Consider the following 22,643-nt stretch of genomic DNA (forward strand, 5'->3'; position numbering starts at 1 on the left):
TGTTGAGCGGCTGCCTTCGGCCCGGGTCATGATCCCAGGGTCCTGGGATCGAGTCCCTCGTCAGGCTCCTTGCTCACCAGGGAGCCTGCTTCTCCCTCTCACTCCCTCTGCTTGTGCTCTCTCTGTCAAATAAATAAAAAATCTTTAAAATAAAATAAAATATTAGGAGGACCGTAGGCTGCCTTTATAAGATCGGGTGATTCTTATCTAGCCTGATATCCACTGACTTGTTCCTAAATGAATTTACAGTAAACATATTTTATCTTAAAACTCTTTTCCCCAGATAAAGTATATATGCTCTGATTATTAATATCATTTCCCCAGTTTTTTAAAAAAGCTTAAGTTTGTTATTTTCACAGTCTATGAAAATCACATTAATAGCCAAAATAAAATTCTTGCAACTTTTATATAATCATATATATAAATACACACACATATTTATATACCCTTGTTCTTGATTTTTAAGAGATAAGAATTGAATAAGGTATCTTTACTTTTTTCAGCAAACAATGAACTCTATAAGACAAATATCTCAGGGTATAAATAAAACCACAATGAAACTCCCAAATAGGAACATGATCAGACTAATTATTGGCATGACTAGGATATGGTGAATTAATCTAACTGGAATTATTGGGAAATATTTATGAAGAACATAGCATTTGAGAAGAGATATGGCATAATAATTTAACAGATTGGAAGGAGAGGCGTTTGAGCCTGCACAACCCTGAAATGCAAACCTATATATGTATGTATGTGTGTGCTTTTCAGTTGAGGGGCAAAGCAGATATCAACATGTTAGAAAAATAACTTTGATAACCTGGTGAAGACTGAAGTAGAGACTGGATGTGGAGCAAACCGAGGGCAGTTGTTTGGAATAGATAAGTAAAGGCAGAACTGAGAGAGATTTCAGTAGCAGGAATGGAAAAGACTTTGTGCCTTATTGCAGTCAGAGGACAAATAAGATAAAGAGCATGTGAAGACATGATTTAAGTAGGAAAATGGTTTATCTGATAATATGCTGAAATTGAGTGGAGATGAACAGGAAATGGTTGCAATATAGGGGCACTCGAAGTCAGAGTCAGAGAAACATTTTTTTTAAGTTATTATGTTCGGTTAGCCAACATATTGTACATCATTAGTTTTTGATGATGTAGCGTTCAACGATTCATTAGTTGCATATAACACCCAGGGCTCATCACCACACGTGCCCTCCTTAACGCCCATCACCCGGTTTCCCCATCCCCCCATCCTCCTCGGGGAAACAAACTGAGGATTACAGAAGGGAGGAAGGTGAGAAACATTTTTTTTTAAAGATTGATTTATTTATTAGAGAGAGCAGGCACGCATAGGGAGAAGGAGAGGGAGAGGAAGAAGACCCCTGCTGAACAAGGAGCCCAGTACAGGGCTCTGATCCCAGGACCCTGGGATCATGGCCTGAGCCTAGCAGACACTTAACTGACTGAGCCACACAGGCACTCCTCAGAGAAACATTTTTAAAAGATGTAAACATAGAAGTAATTAATGAGGTCTGAGGTACGGATAAAATTAGTAAGATTCAAGAAGAAATTACTATTTAAATTTTGAATATAAGAAAATTCACGAATGAGAATGAATAAAGCTATAAGGAGAAACTGAAATGCAATGACTGCAAACCTTTAATACCCAGATTTATGACCATGGTGATCATTTGTAATCCTCAGTGTGAAACATCCTAAATTCAACATATATTTCACATGGTTTGAATTCTGTATTTCATACTTGCCTTGTTATTAGCATTTAGTCAGGCAGGAAATTGAACTTCTTCAGTATTTCTGTATGAGAGTTCAACAGAATATAAGCAATAACCATGGGCACAATACATTTTGTACATAAGAACTCTAGTTTATTAACAGATATCAGACGCAATAAATTATAGCATTCAATGAATAATATTTCATTGATTGCTAGTTTTATTGAAGTGTATATGCAAAAAAGGCTATATCTTTTTTTGTCTGTTTAAAAAAATTTAAAATTTTATTGTCTTCCCTCAAGCAGCTCCGTGTATAGTGGGGAGAATAAGTTAATGTAATAAGAGCTAGTGAAGAGCAAATGTGTACCAAAATATTTAGATGGTACAAAAACATAATGTGTTATTTAAAGGATTATATGTATAGAATTGTGAAGAAAAAATGGAAGTGCAAAGACAAGAACATTTTTCATCAAAAATGGCTTTAAGCTGCCGTTGAGAGAAAGAGGAATAGAATTTATACACAGAAAAAAAAGAATTTATACACAAAAAGAAGAGGAGTAGCAGACCAGTGAGACAATTTAGGTATAAGCAGCAATATAAGTACAGCAGTGACAGAAAATTTAAACAGTTTTCTACATGTATGATGTACGAATATATGAAGAATATTCAGAAATCATATTTGCAGGTCAGGGAATTGGATGCTATTGAAAAAAATTGTTGTGGCTAAAACAAAGCAAAATGTTATATAGGAAGAAACTATTATCAAATTTCACATTTCCAGACTACCTTCATAACCTTTCAAAAAAAAAAAACTGTGAGAAATGAAACATTTGTGTAAATAAATATTCCCAAGTGAATTTAAATTCCAGACATTTTTCAGGAGCTTAGTTTATAAGGTGTCAAGTTTATTTAAAATTTGTAATAAAAATTCCAGTGTTGCATATTTTTGTGAAACTAGTGGCCAGAATCACTGAAAATTATCTACGTACCATATTTTGTTAGATGGATCAGAAATTACATGGACAAAGACAAAAGAAAGGTTTACATATGTAATGGAGGTTTAAGGGAATATTAAATGTACTCCATAAAATGAATGAACAATGGAATGTTACTGATGGACTTGAAAGGTTATGAACGCTTGCCAAGATCTCCATCATGTTTTCTATTATGTAATGGTGGTAGTGGTTATGTAGATCACATACATTAAAAATACATATTTTTGAGGATCAGAAACACTTCTGATTCTGGCAGTCATTGAGTAATACAAGTGGATTATGTTTCATAGTTCATTTGGAATTAGCTTTTTGGGATTTCCAATGCAATCTCTTGAAAAAAATCATGTTATAAAGAGCAATTAGTTTTGCAGGGAAATACAGATATGTTTATTGGATCTATAAATTAGCAGAACTATAATATTAAAGATAATAATTTGCACTTGAAAAATTTTATACTTGAAAGCTGGGAGCTATGTAATAAGGAAGGTATTAGTGGAAGGACAGAAAGAGATGTAATAAATGTCCCTTCCTTTCTTGGGTGCAGAAGCAGAAGTAATTTTAATTTTAGAGCCACAATGCTCTTTTCTCTATGTCTTCAGTGATTCTACTCTCTAAGCATCAAAAAAGCAAACTTTCCCCAAGTCTATCCAACCCCAATTGACACTTAATTGGGATTTACTTTTATCATTGTAGCTGAAATTGAGAATAATTTGAATTATTTGCATTTTAAAAGAGTTTATTTGTTGGGGGACCTGGGTGGCTCAGTCAGTTAAGTATCTGCCTTCAGCTCAGGTCATGATCCCAGGGTCCTGGGATCCATCCAGCTCCCTGCTTGGTGGGGAGTCTGCTTCTTCCTCTCTCTCTACCCCTCCCCCACCCATGCTTGTTCTTTTTCATATAAATAAATAAAATCTTTTTTTTAAAGCTTATTTGTTAACCTGATATTGTCTCCATTTGAATGACATTCAGGCAGTGAAACCAGGTGGAGTGAAATGGGCAGACCAAATGAAGGACTTTAGATCAGAGGTGCCACTTGATTGGTTCATCTCACTGTCTTTGAGTGACTGGTTGTATGCACCCTCATTTCTTCATTTGTAGACCGGTAGAGTGGTGTGCTGGAGCTGACTGTACTGATCCTCAGAGCCAACTGTGCACATCTCCCAGCTCTGTTCAGGGATGTCACATTGGCTTGAAATCAGGCATGCTGGCTGTTCTTTCACCCTAAAACCTGAGAAACACTAAAAATCTGGACTTATCCCTATCTGTTCTCCCTCCCTACTCTGATCTGGTTGTTAAACATTTCCTGAAACATTACTGACTGGGAATCATAATAATAGTATCTATCGCATACTCTCAATGTGAAGATAAAATTAGTTAATAAGGGGAAAGTGCTTAGAAAAGTACCTGGGAATATAAATGACTATACAAATAATTGCTATGATGATGATGATGATGATGATGATGATGATGATGATGTGTCTATTCTACTTAAAGAATAAACTCTTTATAAGTTCTTTCTTTCCTTCATATTGACACTCAAAAATTTTTCCAAAAGTTCATATATGTCCTTGCACCAGTCTTCTCAATGATAGAAGAAATGGAGTTTCTACCTGAAAGTGATAGGAATGACCCTGTCTGTCCATGCAGTGCAGCACACAGAATGGAGTGCAAGTTGTGGAGGACAGACAGCGTAGACATAGGAAAGCCAGTTAGCAGACAACTGTAGTGATACCGACAAACTGGGTGAGTTATTTAATCCATGGTGGTGGTACTGATGATAGTGGTGAAAAATGGCAGCATGTGGTTAGATACCAATGATTTTAGGAGGTAAAAAATCAACAAAATGAATTTGCTATTAAGAGGGTGATTCCAGCTTGTGGAACTGGAGGAGTGGTAAGATTATTGCTGAGACATAAACTATTAGGGCAGCTCTTCTGGGGTCATGGCAAGCCTATGAATTCAGTTTTGAATACGTCAAGGCTGAGATACCTTGGAGATGTCCAAGTGAAGTTTTGCAGTAAGATAATGTTTTGCCAAGGATGAATGAAACACAAAATATGTATATAGGCTGGAATTAAAATAGAAAGAATGTTTAGCATAAAGATAGATGAAATTAACTAGATGAGGAAAGGCTAGATAAAGACAGTTTGAAACAAAAGTTCTTAACTGTAATTGCAAAGCAGAACAGGAGGGAGTTTAATAAATTCTGTGGTTCAGGTCTAAACTCAAAACAATTAAACTCAAAACAATTAAATTGGAATATCGCAGGTGGCTCCTGGGCTTGGGGGTTTCTTTTTGTTTGTTTGTTTTGTTTTGTTTTGTTTTTTAACCTTTCATATAATGCTCTTAGGCAGTCAAATTTGAGAATCATTTATCTAGATCCTCTTGAAAATACCAACAAAGGAAGCTAAGAAGAGCAAGCTCCGTGGTGGGAGAAAAATAGAACTAGGGTAGAGCGCCACAGATGTTAAGGAAAAATGAACTTCAGGATGCCTGGGTGGCTCAGTCGGTTAAGCATCTGCCTTCAGCTCGGGTCATGATCCCAGAGTCCTGGGATCGAGTCCCACATCGGGCTCCCTGCTCAGCAGGGAGCCTGCTTCTCCCTCTGCGTGCTGCTTCCCCTGCTTGTGTGCTTTCTCTCTCTGACAAATAAATAAATAAAATCTTTTTAAAAAAGGAGAAATGAACTTCAGGTAAAGATAGGATAACCAAAAGTGTTGAACGCTACTGAGAAGTTATCACTGGATTTAGTTACAAGGATGTCATGGAGATCTCAGGGAAACTGTTTTAACAGAGTGGTGAGTTCAGAAACTATTTAAAGCTGCTTATGGAGTGATCGTTAGATAGGAATAGGTAACAATGATTATCTTCGAGAAGTTTTGTTGGAAAAGGAAAAGAAAATTAAGGGGTTCACTGGATTTTGGAACAAGGGAAAATTTTTATAATATCAAATATGAGCATTTTGTGTCTTCTTGAGAATATCTCAACTGAGAAGAAAGTATTGAAAGCAGAGAAGATAGACTATTTAATGAATAGTACAGTATTTACAAATTGTTGGAGTTTAATAAGAGGAAACAAGAGAAGGACACCTCAGGATACCTTGGAATTGGAAAGGAGGGAGGAAGAAGTTTATAGATATAAGAGGTTAATATTGAAGTTTCCACTGGAACCTAAGATACAATGGATACTGCCAAGTATGGTCCCAGAACAAAATTCAGAATTTACATAGAAATGTCCACATGCATTTAAGATTTTTAAAGGCCTCAATCACAGCAAGGCTATTTTTACCCTTTTATATTTTTTATAAAATGAGGGGGGGCTTGGAGGGAGAATTTTGCACAAAGGATTTCTTTGGAGAAAACCATGCTGAGTTTCCAGCTAAAAAAAGTAAGAGTGGGGCACCCGGGTGGCTCAGTCGGTTAAGCGACTGCCTTCAGCTCAGGTCATGATCCTGGAGTCCCGGGATCGAGTCCCACATCAGGCTCCCTGCTCAGCGGGGAGTCTGCTTCTCCCTCTGACCCTCTTCCCTCTCGTGCTATCTCTCATTCTCTCTCTCTCTCAAATAAATAAATAAAATCTCTAAAAAAAAAAAAAAGTAAGAGTGGTACTACCCTTCCCTTACCTCTCAGGTCTTGTGAGAGGAGCCTTCCTTCACCAAGGACCAAAGATAAAATCCAGTATATGTTGCCATATTTTTTCAGAAAATGGGAGAAATCCATGGTCTAAGACTTGCCTTATGCTTAAGAAAGTGAAAGTGTCCTCATAAAGACAGAGACCGAGGAACAAGCTTTTGTTTGGGAAAGTAGTTATATGACAACAAAAGGAGGGTTTAGAAATGTGTAAGCAGAATGACCAATCCAGAGTCATTTTAAGTTCTGCCAAAGAGATTTTCCTTGCAGTGAGAATCAGTATGTGGAATGGATTGTTGGGAGATCCAGAGGCTAAGGGGAATGTTACATCAAAGCAGAGGTAATGCCTTTGTCATGGGTCTGTAGTAGGAGAAGCTCCCAAAAGCCTCCCCAAAACACCATTGGAGCCAGGGGTTTAGACCCAGAGAAGCAAAAACTATCCGTTCTAGTGAAAACAGCCCAACAAACCTAGCTTTGTTTCCCCCATGATGAGGTGAAAACTTCTGACAAGTGGATAATGAGACAGACAGACGCCCTCCACACCACTCATATCCTAAATCAAAGTCCCATCTGCTACTGCCCCAGGTTGACTTGGAGGTAGGGAGACAGTCTTACCTTTGTATCATATAATACGTAATAATATATACTGTATATAATTTTGTGTAATACAAATTTGTATATATAAGATCTAATTTTGTATAATGTCATATGTAACAATATGAAGTATTGGGAATTTCTAATTTCCAAATCTAAAGTTTGGGAATTAAAGTGAACAGAGTACTCTTATTTAAAGGTGAACAAAAACATTGGCTCACCGTAGTCTTCATCCAAGAAAAGACAAGGCTTATCCTCACTGAAGAAAGTCTAAAGGAGCAGTGGAAGACAAAGAAAAGAAGCAAGCTTTTATTACATCTTGCATGTTTCGTTTTTTTCAGCTTAACAGTAATACTGATGTGGGAGTATTTGAAAGTTCAGGGAGCCGAGCTATCTCTTATGTGATATGAGTTTATTTTTTTCTGTGAAATAACAAAAGACAAAGTTACCAACTGAGATGGTCTTTAACTTATGATGGTTCAACTTACTTTACAGTGGTAAGAGCGATACATATTCAGTAGAAACCGTACTTTGACTTTTGAAATTTGCTCTTTTCCCAGGCTAGCTCTGTGTGGTATGATATTCTCTCATGACACTGAATTTAGGCAGTGAGCCACAGCCCCCTGTCGGCCATGCGATTGTGAGGATAAACAATGGATACTATTTCAACCATTCTGTTTTTCACCTTCACAACAATGTTCAATGAATTACATGAGATGGTCAACACTTTATTATAAAATAGGCCTTCTGTTAGATGATGTGGCCCAACCGTAGTCTAATGTAAGTGTTCTGAGCATGTTTAAGGTAGATGAGGCTAAACTATGATGTTTTTAGTAAGTTAGGTGTATTAAATACATTTTCAACTTACAGTATTTTCAACTTATGATGGGGTTATTGGGACCTAACCCCATTGTAAGTTGAGGAAGATCTGTGGTAATAAAGCAGAGATTTGTGGAAAATAAATTAGTTTAAAACAAAGGTCATAGCAAGTAATAATAAGTTACGTTTGCAAATGTGTATGCTTTGCAGCCAATCTTGCAAGTGCATTTGAAGTTAGGAATCAAAATTTATAGTGGTATCAACTGCTTCTCTTTGGTTTTCCTCAGTCAGTGGCACCTCCTTGACAGAAAGAGTAATTATCATTAACAAGGGTTGAGTTTTACCAGACAGCAGGGATCACATGAGCAAGATAGTTAGGCCACAGGTTAATATGATTATTGAAATGACAAAATGTGTTTCAGTCGGTGAGGAAAAAAAAAGCAACAGAAAAATGATAATGAATTACTGGATGTAGAGAGTTCAATATAATGATATTAACTAACATTAAAGTTATTTATATTTGATATTAAATTGATATTTATTGTCTCGCTACATAAATATATATTTATGTTACATAAATCGGTCATAGTGGTGGTAATTGAACAAACAAAATAGGAAGGTAGAAGATTATGACAATTTTTGGCTCTGTGATATAGTTTCTACTATTTGGAATGTTTACTACCAGCTGACCTCACAGACCCAACATCATCTAGTTGACTCAACTCAGATTCTCAGTTTAAATGTCATAAAAAGTGCATAGAATTGTGTCACTTTCCTGATGTGACTTAGCAATTCTACTTCATTTGTGGGATTGTTCAATTAATAACTCCCTCAATCACTAGGTAATAAATGCCATCAGAATATATATAGTTTGTTTTGTATTTTGTTTCTGTTTTTTCTTTATCATTCCATGGAGGAAGCTACTAAAAATGGCAGCTGAATCACATATTAATAATCTGAGTTACTGGACGGCTTGACCACCAAAGGAAATTTAAAAAAGACAATTCAATATTGAGCTCTAAATTTCTGTGTTGTGTATGGCTGCCCAGAACTAGAAAGTTTGGAGGAATGAATTTCTCATATCTCTAAGAAAAGAAATATTGCTATTATTATATAGAATTTATAAAATTTTATACAATTTATAAATCCATCAAAATATTGGATATTGTGTATATGGCATTTCATTTTCATGGATGTGGTTAAGTAAAGTCTAGACCAGGCAATTATAACCTTTGTAAAAAGATACAGTAATTTGGCCAATACAGTAAAGCTCTTGCTTCCAAATACTGGACACTTCTAGAAATTTGTTCATCCTAGACCCATCCTAAGAATGAGCAGGACTGGATGTCTCTGTCATTACTGAGAGATTCCATTCACCGTATGCTTAGTACGCTTGGCCAACATCTACTTTGAATCCAACTCTGTCATCAGGATGGTTTTTCCTTGTGGACTATATTTCTATTACTTTAATTTGGACATATTGAAAATAGTCACAGCTTCAGGCTTTTGGGGAAATAGAGGGCATTTAAAACATTCTTCAGCTACCAAGATATTTTTATTCTTGAATTCTTCAATTCTTAAGATATGGGAAAAATGTTTCAGCTAAAATGAAAATGGCTTTTCAGAACTTCTTTTAACACCTCCCTTTCTTTATCCCCACCCCCATATCTCTGTAGGCAGTTTCCTGTTGCTCACTGCCAATCCTACAGGAAAATAGTATAACGCAGATATGGAGATTATCTATAAAATTACTATTTGAAGAGTAACTAGTATGATAGATATTACTTAGGAGTTATGTGAATTATTATATAAGTGACATCGTCATCATCATCATCATCATCATTCCAATTTTACAGACAGGAAAAAAAGGTTAAATATTTTGCCCCAGGTCACAGAGCTAATAAGAGGCTATAACCGGTTGATAATTTCTGTAAGACTCCTTTTTACTCATACAGAAATGTTGTCTGCTTCCATTTCCTTTTTTATTTTCTTTAGATAAGGTGAAATCATTTTGTGTGCTATTTTTATATTTGCTTAAGAAATTAAAACAAAGTATTGGTAAAGCAATATTTTATTTTTATGTGATTAGATGGTAAATCACATACACACACATGTGTGGGATCACTATTTGAACAATTAAATGAGTTGAGTCACTGAATCAAAAGTTTAATGGTAATATACCTCATTTTCTAAAGTTTAAACATAAATGTAATACTTCAAGCAGTTGTCTATTTATGTGGTCTCAGGTAATATGTTGTCATGTTCCTAAAATTGTTTAACATTCTTAATCAATTTGAAATAATTTCTACTTAAACCTTCCAATATTTTTATTTTTCTACTATTTTAAAATATACATTCATTACCTCCAAATTCATTACTTTTTGCATATAGTACAGTAAGTTCTCTGTGAAGTTGATATAAGAAGTCAATGTTCAACTTCTTATATACTGTTTTGAGTAGCTTCAGTTATTATAATAAACATAAAATAAAATGTATTTCAAAAGAAATGTAATGGATTATTCCATTTTCTTTATACTTGCTATTCTTATTACTGAATGTTACAGTATTATATAATTCATTCACTTAATATATTTTTGGGGTCCTTTAACTTTTATTTCTGAGGAGATTATAACATGTTAATTCATGTTTTGTTAAGTAAATATATCTCTTTTGGTATTTGCATCAATACTTGGAAATTTTTCAAAGAAAAAGAGGTAGGAAAGCATATTGTATATCCTTTTTCCTTAGGTATCAGTGAATGCCCCCGGCCACACACACAAACCCAGTGTGAGTCCTAATAACCAAAATATAATCAAACTATATATTTGTAAACAACATACTTCCTGAAAGGAGACCCATTTAGCCAATAACTGAGTAATAGATACTGTTACCTTTGGGATTAATAGGGAGCATTATCTGTAAGAAGTTTTAGAATTTGATCTCTGCAATTCCATCTGAGTTCACTGCATGCAATTTTCTCCTTTTCCATGGGAATGTTTTTTTTTCTTCTTTTAAACACAGCATATATATTTGATAAGTATGTAAGTATATATTCTTATCGACTCTAAGCAATTCCTTGTCACCTGTTTTATTTCTTAATCTGTGTTGTACAGGTAGTGCCATTAAGATGTTTCACATACGTCAAAAGTAGGACACGTAGAAGATGATGGCGCTGTAATTACATAGTACATCAAAAGCGATTCAACTTTGGCAGAGCTGAAGATTACTTCTGTTTTGAATTAATCTGAATGACCCCAGCTTTATTGCTGTCAAGTTTCTAGAAATAATAAAATGTCAAGTCACTAGAAATAAACCGACAGAACCTAAAAAATGGCATGACAAATGCATAGTTTCTCTGACTTGTTCCATATTCTGTAGACTTTATTACTAACTACAATATTTTATTTAGAAATCTTGTCTTAATCAATGTGTCTTTCACCTTACTAAAATATGTCTGCAATATAAAGAACAGAAAATTCAGTGCTCTGTATATTTGTGTTTTATGTACACTAAAATCTCAATACACAAAGAAGATGTAAGTTGTGAATCACTGTTTCACTTCTACTATATCTTAATTTTGGTGCGGTATGTTAGTGAATGCTATTGAGTTTGTCTTTTCTGAAGCATGCTAATATTTGAAGTAATCACAAGTTTTCCAATACCATTAGATAATTATAAAATGCATAGGCTTACTGTATGCGGACCACTTTTTTAAGAAACTGTTATTTAACTTATATTAACATAGTACTACAAGGAATAGCTATCTTCACATTTATCATTACTGGCTTCATAAAATATTCTTTTATAAAACACAAAACTCGTATCTCAGCATATCGTCCTGAAAAGGGGAGCTCTCATTTATAGTCTGCATTATCTGATGTCCTTCAGATTACCTTTCAGATTTAAAAATTCTTCTCACATTGGAGGGTCTCAATTCTGGCTAAGTTTTTTACTTACACTAACCATAATCTATTGGTGATGATGCCAGACTAGATTATTTCCCTTGATTTTTAGTTCTTTTAATTTGGCTTTTAACTTTTCAAATGAAAAGCTAATTTATAAAGTGAATATGTAATCTGAATCTGCTCCTATTGAATGGATCAGAGAGAGTAAGCAGAAATATCACAGGCCCTTTCAGTTGGATATCCATAATGTCCTACAGATTCCATTCAACCCACCCCCAGCTCAGTCCCCACCATTGCCACCACCTTGCACTGCTGGCCATGTCGGAAATTTGAAATCCACTGCACATGGCAGCTGCCTATTCCTCTCAAATCTCTGTCTGCCAACTCTGTTTTTGATAATTTTTTTATCTAAAGTTTCCTAATTCAATATCCTGTTAGAGGAAGATGTACAGTACATTATTCAACATAGACCTCCATTACTCTATTTTATCAGGAAAAAAAATTCGAGGCCTTTCTTAACACATACTGATGTACCATAACATTGGAATATGACTAATTCTAGTATTGATTCAAAGGTTTTGGTATTTCTTCACATTCTTTATCACAATCACAGGACAAGAGGCAAAGGATGTGGACATGTTTTTGATGAATGATGCTTCCATTTAATAGGCATTCAGAAAGGAAGAAAAAAAGGAAATGAAAAAAACACATGTATGAGAAGTTTTGTACAACCTTAAACCTTGTCATGTTAAACAAGAATCCAGGCATCGTTGGGGCGCCTGGGTGGCTCAGTCGGTTAGACATCTGCCTTCCACTCAGGTTATGATCCTGGGGTCCTGGGATCCAGCCAGGCATGGCTCCCTGCTCAGTGAGGAGCCTGCATCTCCCTTTCCCCCTGCTACTCTTCTTCCTTGTGATTTCTCTCCTTCTCCCACTCTCTGTCAAATAATAAAATCTTAAAAAAAAAAAAAAAAAGAATTCGGGCATCATCATATTTGCTAGTATTCAGAAGTGCTTCAATTGGATCAGGGTTTAATGTGGCTAATGTGAAATACTTACACTCTCTAGATAAAGTAAGTAGCAAAAGTCACTTTAGGTTCTGTTTATGTAGTTATGGCTTTTTGAACTCAAATTCCCCTTGGATATCTGTCTTTACCTTTATTGTTGACAATGTGTACACATTGCAACCTATGATTTTAGTCTTCCTCTTTGCTCTGGTTGCCTCAAGTCCAAACTCTACTGTAAACCCTGCAAACTTTGAGCATCTCTCTATGACAGCCACTGTGTAAGTGTTTAGGGAATAAAATCTAATGAAACATAATCCTAACCTATGAAAAGTTGCTAACTTGATCAGTTAATATGACTTTTTTAACCAAAATTCTTTTGTAATGTGTATGTAACATTCCATTATTACCACTTGGATTATTATTCTTATTATTTGCCTGTGTTCTGATTTGTTTATTTATTTAACTTTTAAATTTGTTCTTTTAGAAAGATTTGACGTATTCCCCTTTGAAGGAGGGTATACTGTTAAGTAATTATCAAATTATTCAAACAACTATTTTTGGATCACAGTAAAAATGTACTTTCCCTTTTACATAGAATCAAACAAATTTAAGTAAATATTTAGCTCTTTTGAGATTAAATAGATATTTCAATGAGGTAATGTCCATTGAATGTAAATAAGGCTTATTTTAACATTATAGGAACAAGTGGTGGATACCTGTTTTATGGGGGGGGCATGAGCAGTATATGACAAGGTTTAACTGCTACAAGGGCTAATGAAATTACCACATTTTGAAACTGTGAAAGAGCTACAAGACTTATAAAATAATTGGGAATAAAAAGGAAAGTATTTGGCAAGATCTCCACGAGGTGTGATTGGCTATTTTTTCCTCCTATTTCTTGAAGCCAATAGCTGAAATATTGAAATGTAGTTTGATGAATGAACTTTACCATTCAAGAAACATATTAAAGGCCTTCCTAATTTAATTTCTATAACTGTAGCTACAAGTTCTAAACAAATTAATTACCCTGGTTGCTTTAACCATGGTAAAGTATAATCCAAACTACATTAATAGAAATTAAAACTGGAAAGCAGATATCAAAATTTAAATTTTGTATTTTTGAGTTTAGTTTTGCCTTCACATTTTTACTTCCATCCAGAGCCTTCCTTTCCTTATTTTGATTTTTAAGGGATATTACAAATTTTCCTGATTCTGGTATATTTTATATAGATTGAAATTTTTCTAAGTTTTTCTGACTCAGTATCAAATTCATGGTAATATATGTGCTCCACCTGGTGGTGAAGAATAAAGAAAAAAATATATATTTTTTAAAAAAGCAGGGGCAAATAGAACTTTATATCCTGATTTTAGATGTGTGTGAAAGCACCTTGTAGGATACCCAGTAAAAATCTACTCAACGCTAAACATAAGTTGAATATTAGTCAATAGTATAATATACTTAAATTCATTATGGATTAAAATTTTGGTTAACCAAACACATAATCATTTTACAGGCTGTTTTTAACTTAATGATTTACACTTACTGGGTAAATACAGTCTATAAATGTATGGAATATATATATAAGAAAAATATGTAATATCTATATGTATATTAAGAAATATAACCTTAACTTTCTATAAATATCTAACTATCAATCATCTATCTTTATTTTATCTCTGTCTTGTATCCTGGATTCTATTCTATTGGTACCAATTAATTACATGGATTCTCCTGCCCTTCCATTTGATAGTAGGTACACTTTGAAGCTGTTATTATGTACAATACTTCCTCACAGTAATATAAATTTCACACACTTTACTATTTACAATTCCCAATTAAAATTCTAGAGCAGGACCTATTGAAGTGAAAAGTGATGTTATTTTTCCCAATCATAATTCTTAACTTGACAGCAAACTCCATTTTGATTTTGCACTATTATGTTCTAAATTTGATTAACTTTCTACATAGTATATTTTTCTCTCCTAGTAATCTTTCTATACTCTTTACTAACTCCACTGTCAACATGAATTATACATTTCTTGTCAGGTATCTTCCATCTGAAAGTTCCTGAGTCTTCTCCTATTGGCTCAGCCATTGGAAGAATAAGAGCTGTGGATCCTGATTTTGGACAAAACGCAGAAATTGAATACAATATTGTTCCAGGAGATGGAGGAAATTTGTTTGACATCATCACAGATGAGGATACACAGGAAGGAGTCATCAAATTGAAAAAGGTACACAGAAAAGTTTTTGGAGAGTTGACTACCCGCTATTAATTAAAAAACAAAATGACTAAAAGTTGAAAATGAGAGAAATTGTAATTTTCTTCAGTTAGCAATATTTTAAATAAAAAAAAGCCCAGGTGACATAAGTATTCACTTCTTCAGGCACTTGTATTCTGCAATTCAACAGATATATATTTTTTGGTGAAACAGGTCTATTAATTTGATTAAATTATTAAAAAATTATTTCCAGACTTTAATTGTAATTAATTTTTTTTATTGTTACAAACTTAAACAAAAAGATTAACTTAAAAATAAGATCTAGAAGTAAGGGGCCCCTGGGTGGCTCAGTCTTCAAACGTCTGCCCTCCGCTCAGGTCATGATCCCAGGGTACTGGGATCGAGCCCCGCATCGGGCTCCCCGCTCAGTGGGAAGCCTGCTTCTCCCTCTCCCACTCCCCCTGCTTGTGTTCCCTCTTTCACTGCGTCTCTCTCTGTCAAATAAATAAATAAAATCTTTAAAAAAATCTAGAAGTAAACTCTAACCCCACCAAGCTTGGTCTTGCCCCTCTCATGACTTTTCTGAAAATATAAATATCTAATTCACACATTGTTGGTGAGAGTTTATATCATAGTGGAAGGATCCCTATGTCAATAACCTGTACTACTGAGGAATGGAAGAAATGAGCAAGGGTAATGCTGGGCTTGAAGGGGTTTTAAGGAGATAAATGAAAAGAAATATTAATGAGAGAGAGAGAGAGAGAGATGGAGGAGGGGAGAGGGCAGGAGGGGGAGCGGGAAAGGATAAAGAAGAGAGAGAGAAAGAGATGGAGAGTGAAAGAGAGGGAGGGAGGGGGGGAAAGGCAGAGTGTGATGGGAAGCCATTTAGTAATATTAAATAGACTGGTACAGAAGAGAATTGCAGAAGGGGAGAGCTTAATTCAAAATATTAGCGAGGGGATAGTCTGTCTTTCGTTGGGTTGGCATGAAGAAGGGGTATGCAAATATGAGCGACAGAAAAATCACAATTATGATTGGGGTGTGTAGACTGTTTCCATAACAGTGAAACAAATTATAGGAATTTTCAATAATGGAGTACAGGCAAACTAGTGAAACTCACTTAATTTAGTACTGCTTTCCCCTCTCCAGCAAAGTATGTTCTATTCCCCCAAACCGCAGTATATCATACACATTTAATAATTGTGATTATTTTAGCCTACAAGAAATATTTTTGCAAGTCATTCCCATTAATTAGGCTGATGTTTCCATATTTGCTCAGCAGCTCTGAATTTTAACAGAAATAGTACATATGGCAATAAAAATAATACTGAAAAGAAACACAATTTCCATATAGATTATTTATCACTTTTTATTTCAACTATTGCACATAAATTGAACCTTTTCTAGAAATTACTTTAACCACATGATCTCATTCAGCAAAATTGTGCATTTATGTTGAATTGTCAAAGTATAGTTTAAAAAGTATGTGTCAAATTCTTTACATTTTTATTGTTTGTTCTTGTTTTGCTTGTTTTTCTCTTTTCTACTCAGTAACAAGTCACTAAGAGTCTTATTACTTATTTTTTCAGAAAAAATAACTACATTTAAATGACTTACAAATGTTAATTTAAAAGGAACAGATATGTATTCTCTTAATACTGAAAAAATAATAGAAAATATTTTACATTAACCATTCATAAAATTTAAGTATGAAATTAAGTAAGTTTAAAAAGTAAAACTGAGGTACAGAAGAGTCAATATTGTATATACTATATTTTTGAAATTTGTATATGTATGTGTATTTATAGCTATTAAACTATATTTTATATTTACACATGTTTTATATTTCTATTTTTATTTACACACATTTACCATCTCTGCCAATAAATGATTGGTGTCTAAGTGTCAATCTGGAAAAATGTGTGGCACTCTTATTTACTTTTTAACACAATTGAAAAGAGAGGGTTGTGCTAACTATAGTGTTTATATTATATCAAAATGGCTTAATCCGTTGAAAGTAGTAATTTTTAAAAAAGAAAGTAATGATTTAGTTATATAAATCAACTTTTTGTAATTATTCACTTACACATCTTCACTAAAGCTGTAAGAACAGACCTTTTCCCTTTTTAGCTAATGAAAGATTCATAAAAAGAGTCACGTCATTTATTTTTTTGAATTTATTTTATTTAATTTTTGGAGAATTTTCTCTCTTAACTAGATTAAAACTGAGATTTGTAAAATTATGACATAACATTATTAAAATTGACTTATATAATATAGAAAAGCAGTCTGAAAAGTTTATCTCTAAGTATACAAAATACATTTTTCTTCCTGCAGTGGATGAATAATTGTCCATTTTGCGGGCATAATAATTTGTCATCTAAATAAAGTTCAGTGTCCATTACTAACATTCACTCCTTCATTCAGCAGATATTGATGGGGAAACCACTAAATCCAGGAGCCTACTCTGATTCTGGGAATAGAGCAGTAAACAAAACAGACCCATTCCCTCTACTCAAGCAGCTTCCACTCAGTTGGGGAAGACAGATGATAAACCCAAAAGCACTGTCCGCAGTGCTAAATTCAAGCTTGAGAAATGTAAAGCAGGGTACAGGGATACAGGTAATATGGAGAGTGGTGGCTTCTATAATGGGGTGGTCACAAAACGTTTCTCTGACAGGGTGAAATTTCAGCAGAGACTTGAAGTAAGCAAGAAATGAATCATATAGTGGTTCTGAGTGATGCATGTTCCACAAAGATCCAGCAGCTACTGCAAGGAGGCCAGTGGGTTGAATAGAGCCAGTGAAAGGGTCCGTAGCTGGAGATAAGGTCAAAGATGCAGAGAAAGGGCGCATCATGGACAGCCTCATAGGCCTGGCCAAGAACGTGAATTAGACCATGGTATGGGAAGTCTAGGGTGACTTTAGATCTAAATTACCCTTACTGTTGTGAAACTAGGATAATGTGGTCTTCTGAGGAGAATAATGACTAGGAAGTGAGGATAGAAATAGACCAGTTAAGGGGCACCTGGGTGGCTCAGTTGGTTAAGCGTCTGCCTTCAGCTCAGGTAATGATCTCGGAGTCCTGGGATCAGCTCCACATCGGGCTCCTTGCTCAGCAGGGAGCCTGCTTCTCCCTTCCCTCTGCCCCTCTCCCCTGCTTGTGCTCCCTGTCTCTCTCTCAGATAAATAAATAAAATCTTAAAAAAAAAAAGAAATAGACCAGTTAAAAGACTATAGAAATAATCCCAGAAACTGTTGATGGAGATATGAACCATGAAATTTGCAGTAATTGAGGTTGTGAGAAATGGTGAGATTCTGGCTAGATTGTAGAGGAACAGCCAATACATATTTTCACAAATATTCTGATCATCTGGCAAATTACCCAAGCATTTGGATAGATGTGTTCTTAGTGTTGTAATTTGTTTTAATCTCTCAGTGAGGAACCAACAGAAGCAATCCCTGTCTATTAACCTCCAGTTCGGTTGGGAAAGAAAATTGCAACTTTCAGAGTACATCTATTAAATCTTAAAAAAGGGAAATACCCCAGGAGAACACTTCTATAACAAAATTTTAAAATTACCTATCACTTGTACCTGTCTACCTACTTATCTACCTACCTAACTATCTGCTGTATATATTATATTTTGTGGGTGTATACAAATATATGTGCGTAGATACATGACTTAATTAAACATGGCAGTATGATTTCATTAAAATAAAATAAATAGAAAAATTCTGCTGCATAAAGCCATGAAAACTAAAAATTAATTTAAACAACTGCAATATTTTAGAGGTTTTTTTTTTTTTTTTTTTACTCTTGGTGGGGGGTGGTGAAGACTGTATTATAAAATTATTTATGCATATATTCCATAAGTTGTCAGGAAAGTTTACCTTGCACTTAGCTTTAGGAGTCCCAGAAGAATTGGATGTGTAATAATAAGTAAGTATGCAAACATTAACAGCTGTGTTTCAATTATAGGATGATCTTTAAATTAGTGTTTTGAAAACTTTCCCTTCAATACCTCAGCATAAAATTGCAAAAAGGAGTTTTCAAGTAAATTCAAATTCTTATAGGAATTATGTTGTTAATGCATTCAGAAAGTCCAAAAATATATACTCTACTCTCGATTATGTAGCTGTTTGTTAAATGTAAGTTATTTTAATTGTTTGGCTAATATTAGCATATGATGCTCTTTGTTTTCAGAGTTTTTCTTTTCTTAACTCATTTAATAATCAATTAAAATACATAAACTTCTCCAAAGCACATAACCCCATTATTGTTTTATCTCCAAAATCTTTATTTGCCCTCCCTTTATTATTTCTCCTCTCTCTTTCTGAGGAGAGTCAAAGTGGATAAAAATGATGGCCAGGTTTATAGGAGTTGAGAAGAATGGTGGAAAAAAAACATTTTTATTAATTAATTAATTTTTTTCTTTATTTTATTTTATTTTATTATTATGTTAATCACCATACATTACATCATTAGTTTTTGATGTAGTGTTCCATAATTCATTGTTTGCATATAACACCCAGTGTTCCATGCAGAACATACCCTCTTTAATACCCATCACCAGGCTAAACCATTCCCCCACGCCCTCCCCTCTAGAACCCTCAGTTTGTTTTTCAGAGTCCAAAGTCTCTCATGGTTCATCTCCCCTTCCAATTTCCCCCCTTCATTCTTCCCTTCCTGCTATCATCTTCTTCTTTTTTTTTTTAACATATACTGTATTAATTGTTTCAGAGGTACAGGTCTGTGATTCAACAGTCTTACACAATTCACAGCGCTCACCACAGCACATACCCTCCCCAGTGTCTATCACCCAGCCACCCCATCCCTCCCACCCCCCACCACTCCAGCAACCCTCAGTTCGTTTCCTGAGATTAAGAATTCCTCACATCAGTGAGGTCATATAATACATGTCTTCCTCTGATTGACTTATTTCGCTCAGCATAATACCCTCCAGTTCCATCCACGTCGTTGCAAATGGCAAGATTTCATTCCTTTTGATGGCTGCATAATATTCCATTTTATATATATATATATATATATATATATATATATATATATATATATATACCACATCTTCTTTACCCATTCATCTGTCAATGGACATTTTGGCTCTTTCCACAGTTTGGCTATTGTAGACATTGCTGCTATAAACATCGGGGTGCACGTACCCCTTCGGATCCCTACATTTGTATCTTTGGGGTAAATACCCAGTAGTGCAATTGCTGGATATTATGCTAGCTCTATTTTCAACTTTTTGAGGAACTTCCATACTGTTTTCCAGAGTGGTTGCACCAGCTTTAACAGCTTGGATTCAGTTTATGAGCCCTATGATGGAATGTCATTTCACTGTGTCACTTTGAATTAAGAATAGCATTATGAAACTTTATAAATCTTCTCAAGGCACAAGCTATTGGTTAAAAAAGAACAAACCCACAAAAAAACTACTCTTACTCTACAGTACATCATATTGCATTGAGCAAAATTTAAATAGAAAGTGCCCTATATGTTCTTAAGTGCTAAAGCATTAAAAACACTAACAACATCAGAATAATAACTTTTTAAGTTTTCCATCCCATCTAAAAATTAGGAGATGGGCTACATTTAAAAGGAGAGTATAAGGGGGCGCCTGGGTGGCTCAGTCAGTTAAGCCTCTGACTCTTCATTTTAGCTCAGGTCATGATCTCAGGGTCGTGAGATGGAGCCTGGAGATGGGCTCTGAGGTGGTCATGGAACCTGTTCAAGATTTTCTCTCTCTTTCTCTCTCTCTCTGCCCCTTCCCCAATGTTCTTGTTCTTTCTCTCCCTCCCAAATATGTAAATAAATAAAATGAGAGCATAAGACATCTTAAATCCAGCAATTTTATTTGTTTGTTTGTTTGTTTGTTTATTAATTAATTAATTTATTTATAGAGGGAGAAAGAGAGAGAGCATGAGAGAGCAAAGGGAGGGGGAAGAGGGAGAAAGAATCTTAGGCAGGCTCCACACCCAGTGTAGAGCCTGATGTGGGGCTTGATCTCACAATTCTGAGATCATGACCTGAGCCAAAATCAAGAGTCGGGCACTTAACTGAGAGCCTCCCAGGCACCCTTCAGCAATTTTATTCTTAATTGAAAAGGTAATTGAAATATACTTTACTCAGTTGTTTCTTTTCTATTGGATAACTGAGAATAAATATGTATTTATTATATACTTACATACTTATTGGATATAGATGTAAAATTACATGAGTTAAAAACATTCAAGGACTGAAAATAGAAATATATTCATAGAAGCACTGTATTTTTCTTGTCACTATTAAAAAAATTAAAGCAATTAAAATAGGGGGGTGAATATTTAAGTTATGCAAAACGACAATTTTATTATCTTGCGTAATTTCTCAAACAGTTCTCTACCATTTCTATGAAAATATCTATTGTTAACTAGTTAATAAAGATAGTGTAAGTTTAAAGTAAAGAACGATGAAGTGATTTCTTTATTTTTAATTAAATAAAACTTTTTGATTTAAAGAAGAATTCTTACTATTTGATGGGACTTGGAAATATTATTTCATCCCAAATAAACAACAGTCATCACACTGAATCCAAAGTAGAATTCTACTTTTCCTTAAAAAAAAAAAAAAGAAAGAAAGAAAGAAAGAAAGAAAGAAAGAAAATGCTTTATTCTTCACCAGGATTCTCCAGTAAACAGGCTAAGCTCTCATCGGGTCCCATGGAACTGTTCATATATTACTTATGCTCTGTTAGTAAAACTCCTTTTCTTTTTGCGGTTAAATGGCCAGGAAAGAAATTCACAACAAATAATTTGGTAGGAGAGCACCATCATGTGGTTAATTTTTGAATAACTCTAAGGAAAAAAAATGAAAATAATTTCAATAACTTATTTATTGTAACCATATACCTTAATTTATTAAGTTTAAAACTCTCCTATTTTTAGCCAGTCTGCATGCATGCATAAGCTTAAAGAAAAATAAATGATGTTCTTTATCTTTCTGTAAATATTATGTCCCAGTTTTTGTAAGTATTTGTCATCAGCTCTTTAAAACATCTTACCTAACTTCTCCAATCAGTCTCATAAACTCTAAACTAACTCCCGACCTGAAATTACCAAAGTAGACTGTTTTGCTTCCTTGCAGGCTTTTAACACTGTGTGTTCTATAGTCTGTTCAAACTCAGAATGACCAAAGTCAAATTCCTTCTCGTTTCCCAACAAAAGTGCTCCTGTTCATACCTGCTCCTTCCTACATACAGCTCCACCTCCTCTCCAGTTTCTTAACCCCTAGACCTAGGCTTTTTCTTATGCTGCTTCTGTTGCCATCAGCCTCCTCTTGTCAAATGGGACATGAAGCCTGGCCACTGATTTCTCCTGAACGTGGGTTAAAATTTCCCTCTTCCTCCTCCTACTGGGTTGACTTGCACACTCTTGGTTATTCCTCCTACCACTGCCGTGGCTGTTCTTGGAGGATGACACCTTGTCTTCATTTAACTTAGCCTTCCCTCTGTTCATCTCACTCTCACGCTTAAATCCTTTTTTTGTTTCCATCATTCATAAGCTACGACGCAAACAGGGTATTTTCGATTATCATCTCCTGCACACACACACGTTACATTCCACCTGTATCAGATTCACTGCAGTTTCCACCAAATATGCTATTCTTCCTCTTGCGTAGAAGGCACTGCCCCACATGAGTATCTTAATTGATTCCTTCCTTTTTAAAAGTTTTCTCCCATA

General features: G+C 34.7%; 1 protein-coding gene across 4 annotated transcripts in view; it reads left to right on the forward strand.

The window, feature by feature from the left end:
• The window catches only part of CDH12 (cadherin 12), a 1,005,284-nt gene that overhangs the window by 931,682 nt on the left and 50,959 nt on the right, over nucleotides 1-22,643 (forward strand). For all 4 annotated transcript variants that reach the window (XM_027605549.2, XM_027605548.2, XM_027605550.2 and 1 more), the window contains one exon: nucleotides 14,729-14,916. In XM_027605549.2, the coding sequence (XP_027461350.1) occupies nucleotides 14,729-14,916 (188 nt within the window). The remainder of the gene's footprint in view (nucleotides 1-14,728; nucleotides 14,917-22,643) is intronic.

Source organism: Zalophus californianus, chromosome 5 (genome assembly GCF_009762305.2).
Source record: "Zalophus californianus isolate mZalCal1 chromosome 5, mZalCal1.pri.v2, whole genome shotgun sequence".
NCBI classification, from domain to species: Eukaryota; Metazoa; Chordata; class Mammalia; order Carnivora; family Otariidae; genus Zalophus; species Zalophus californianus.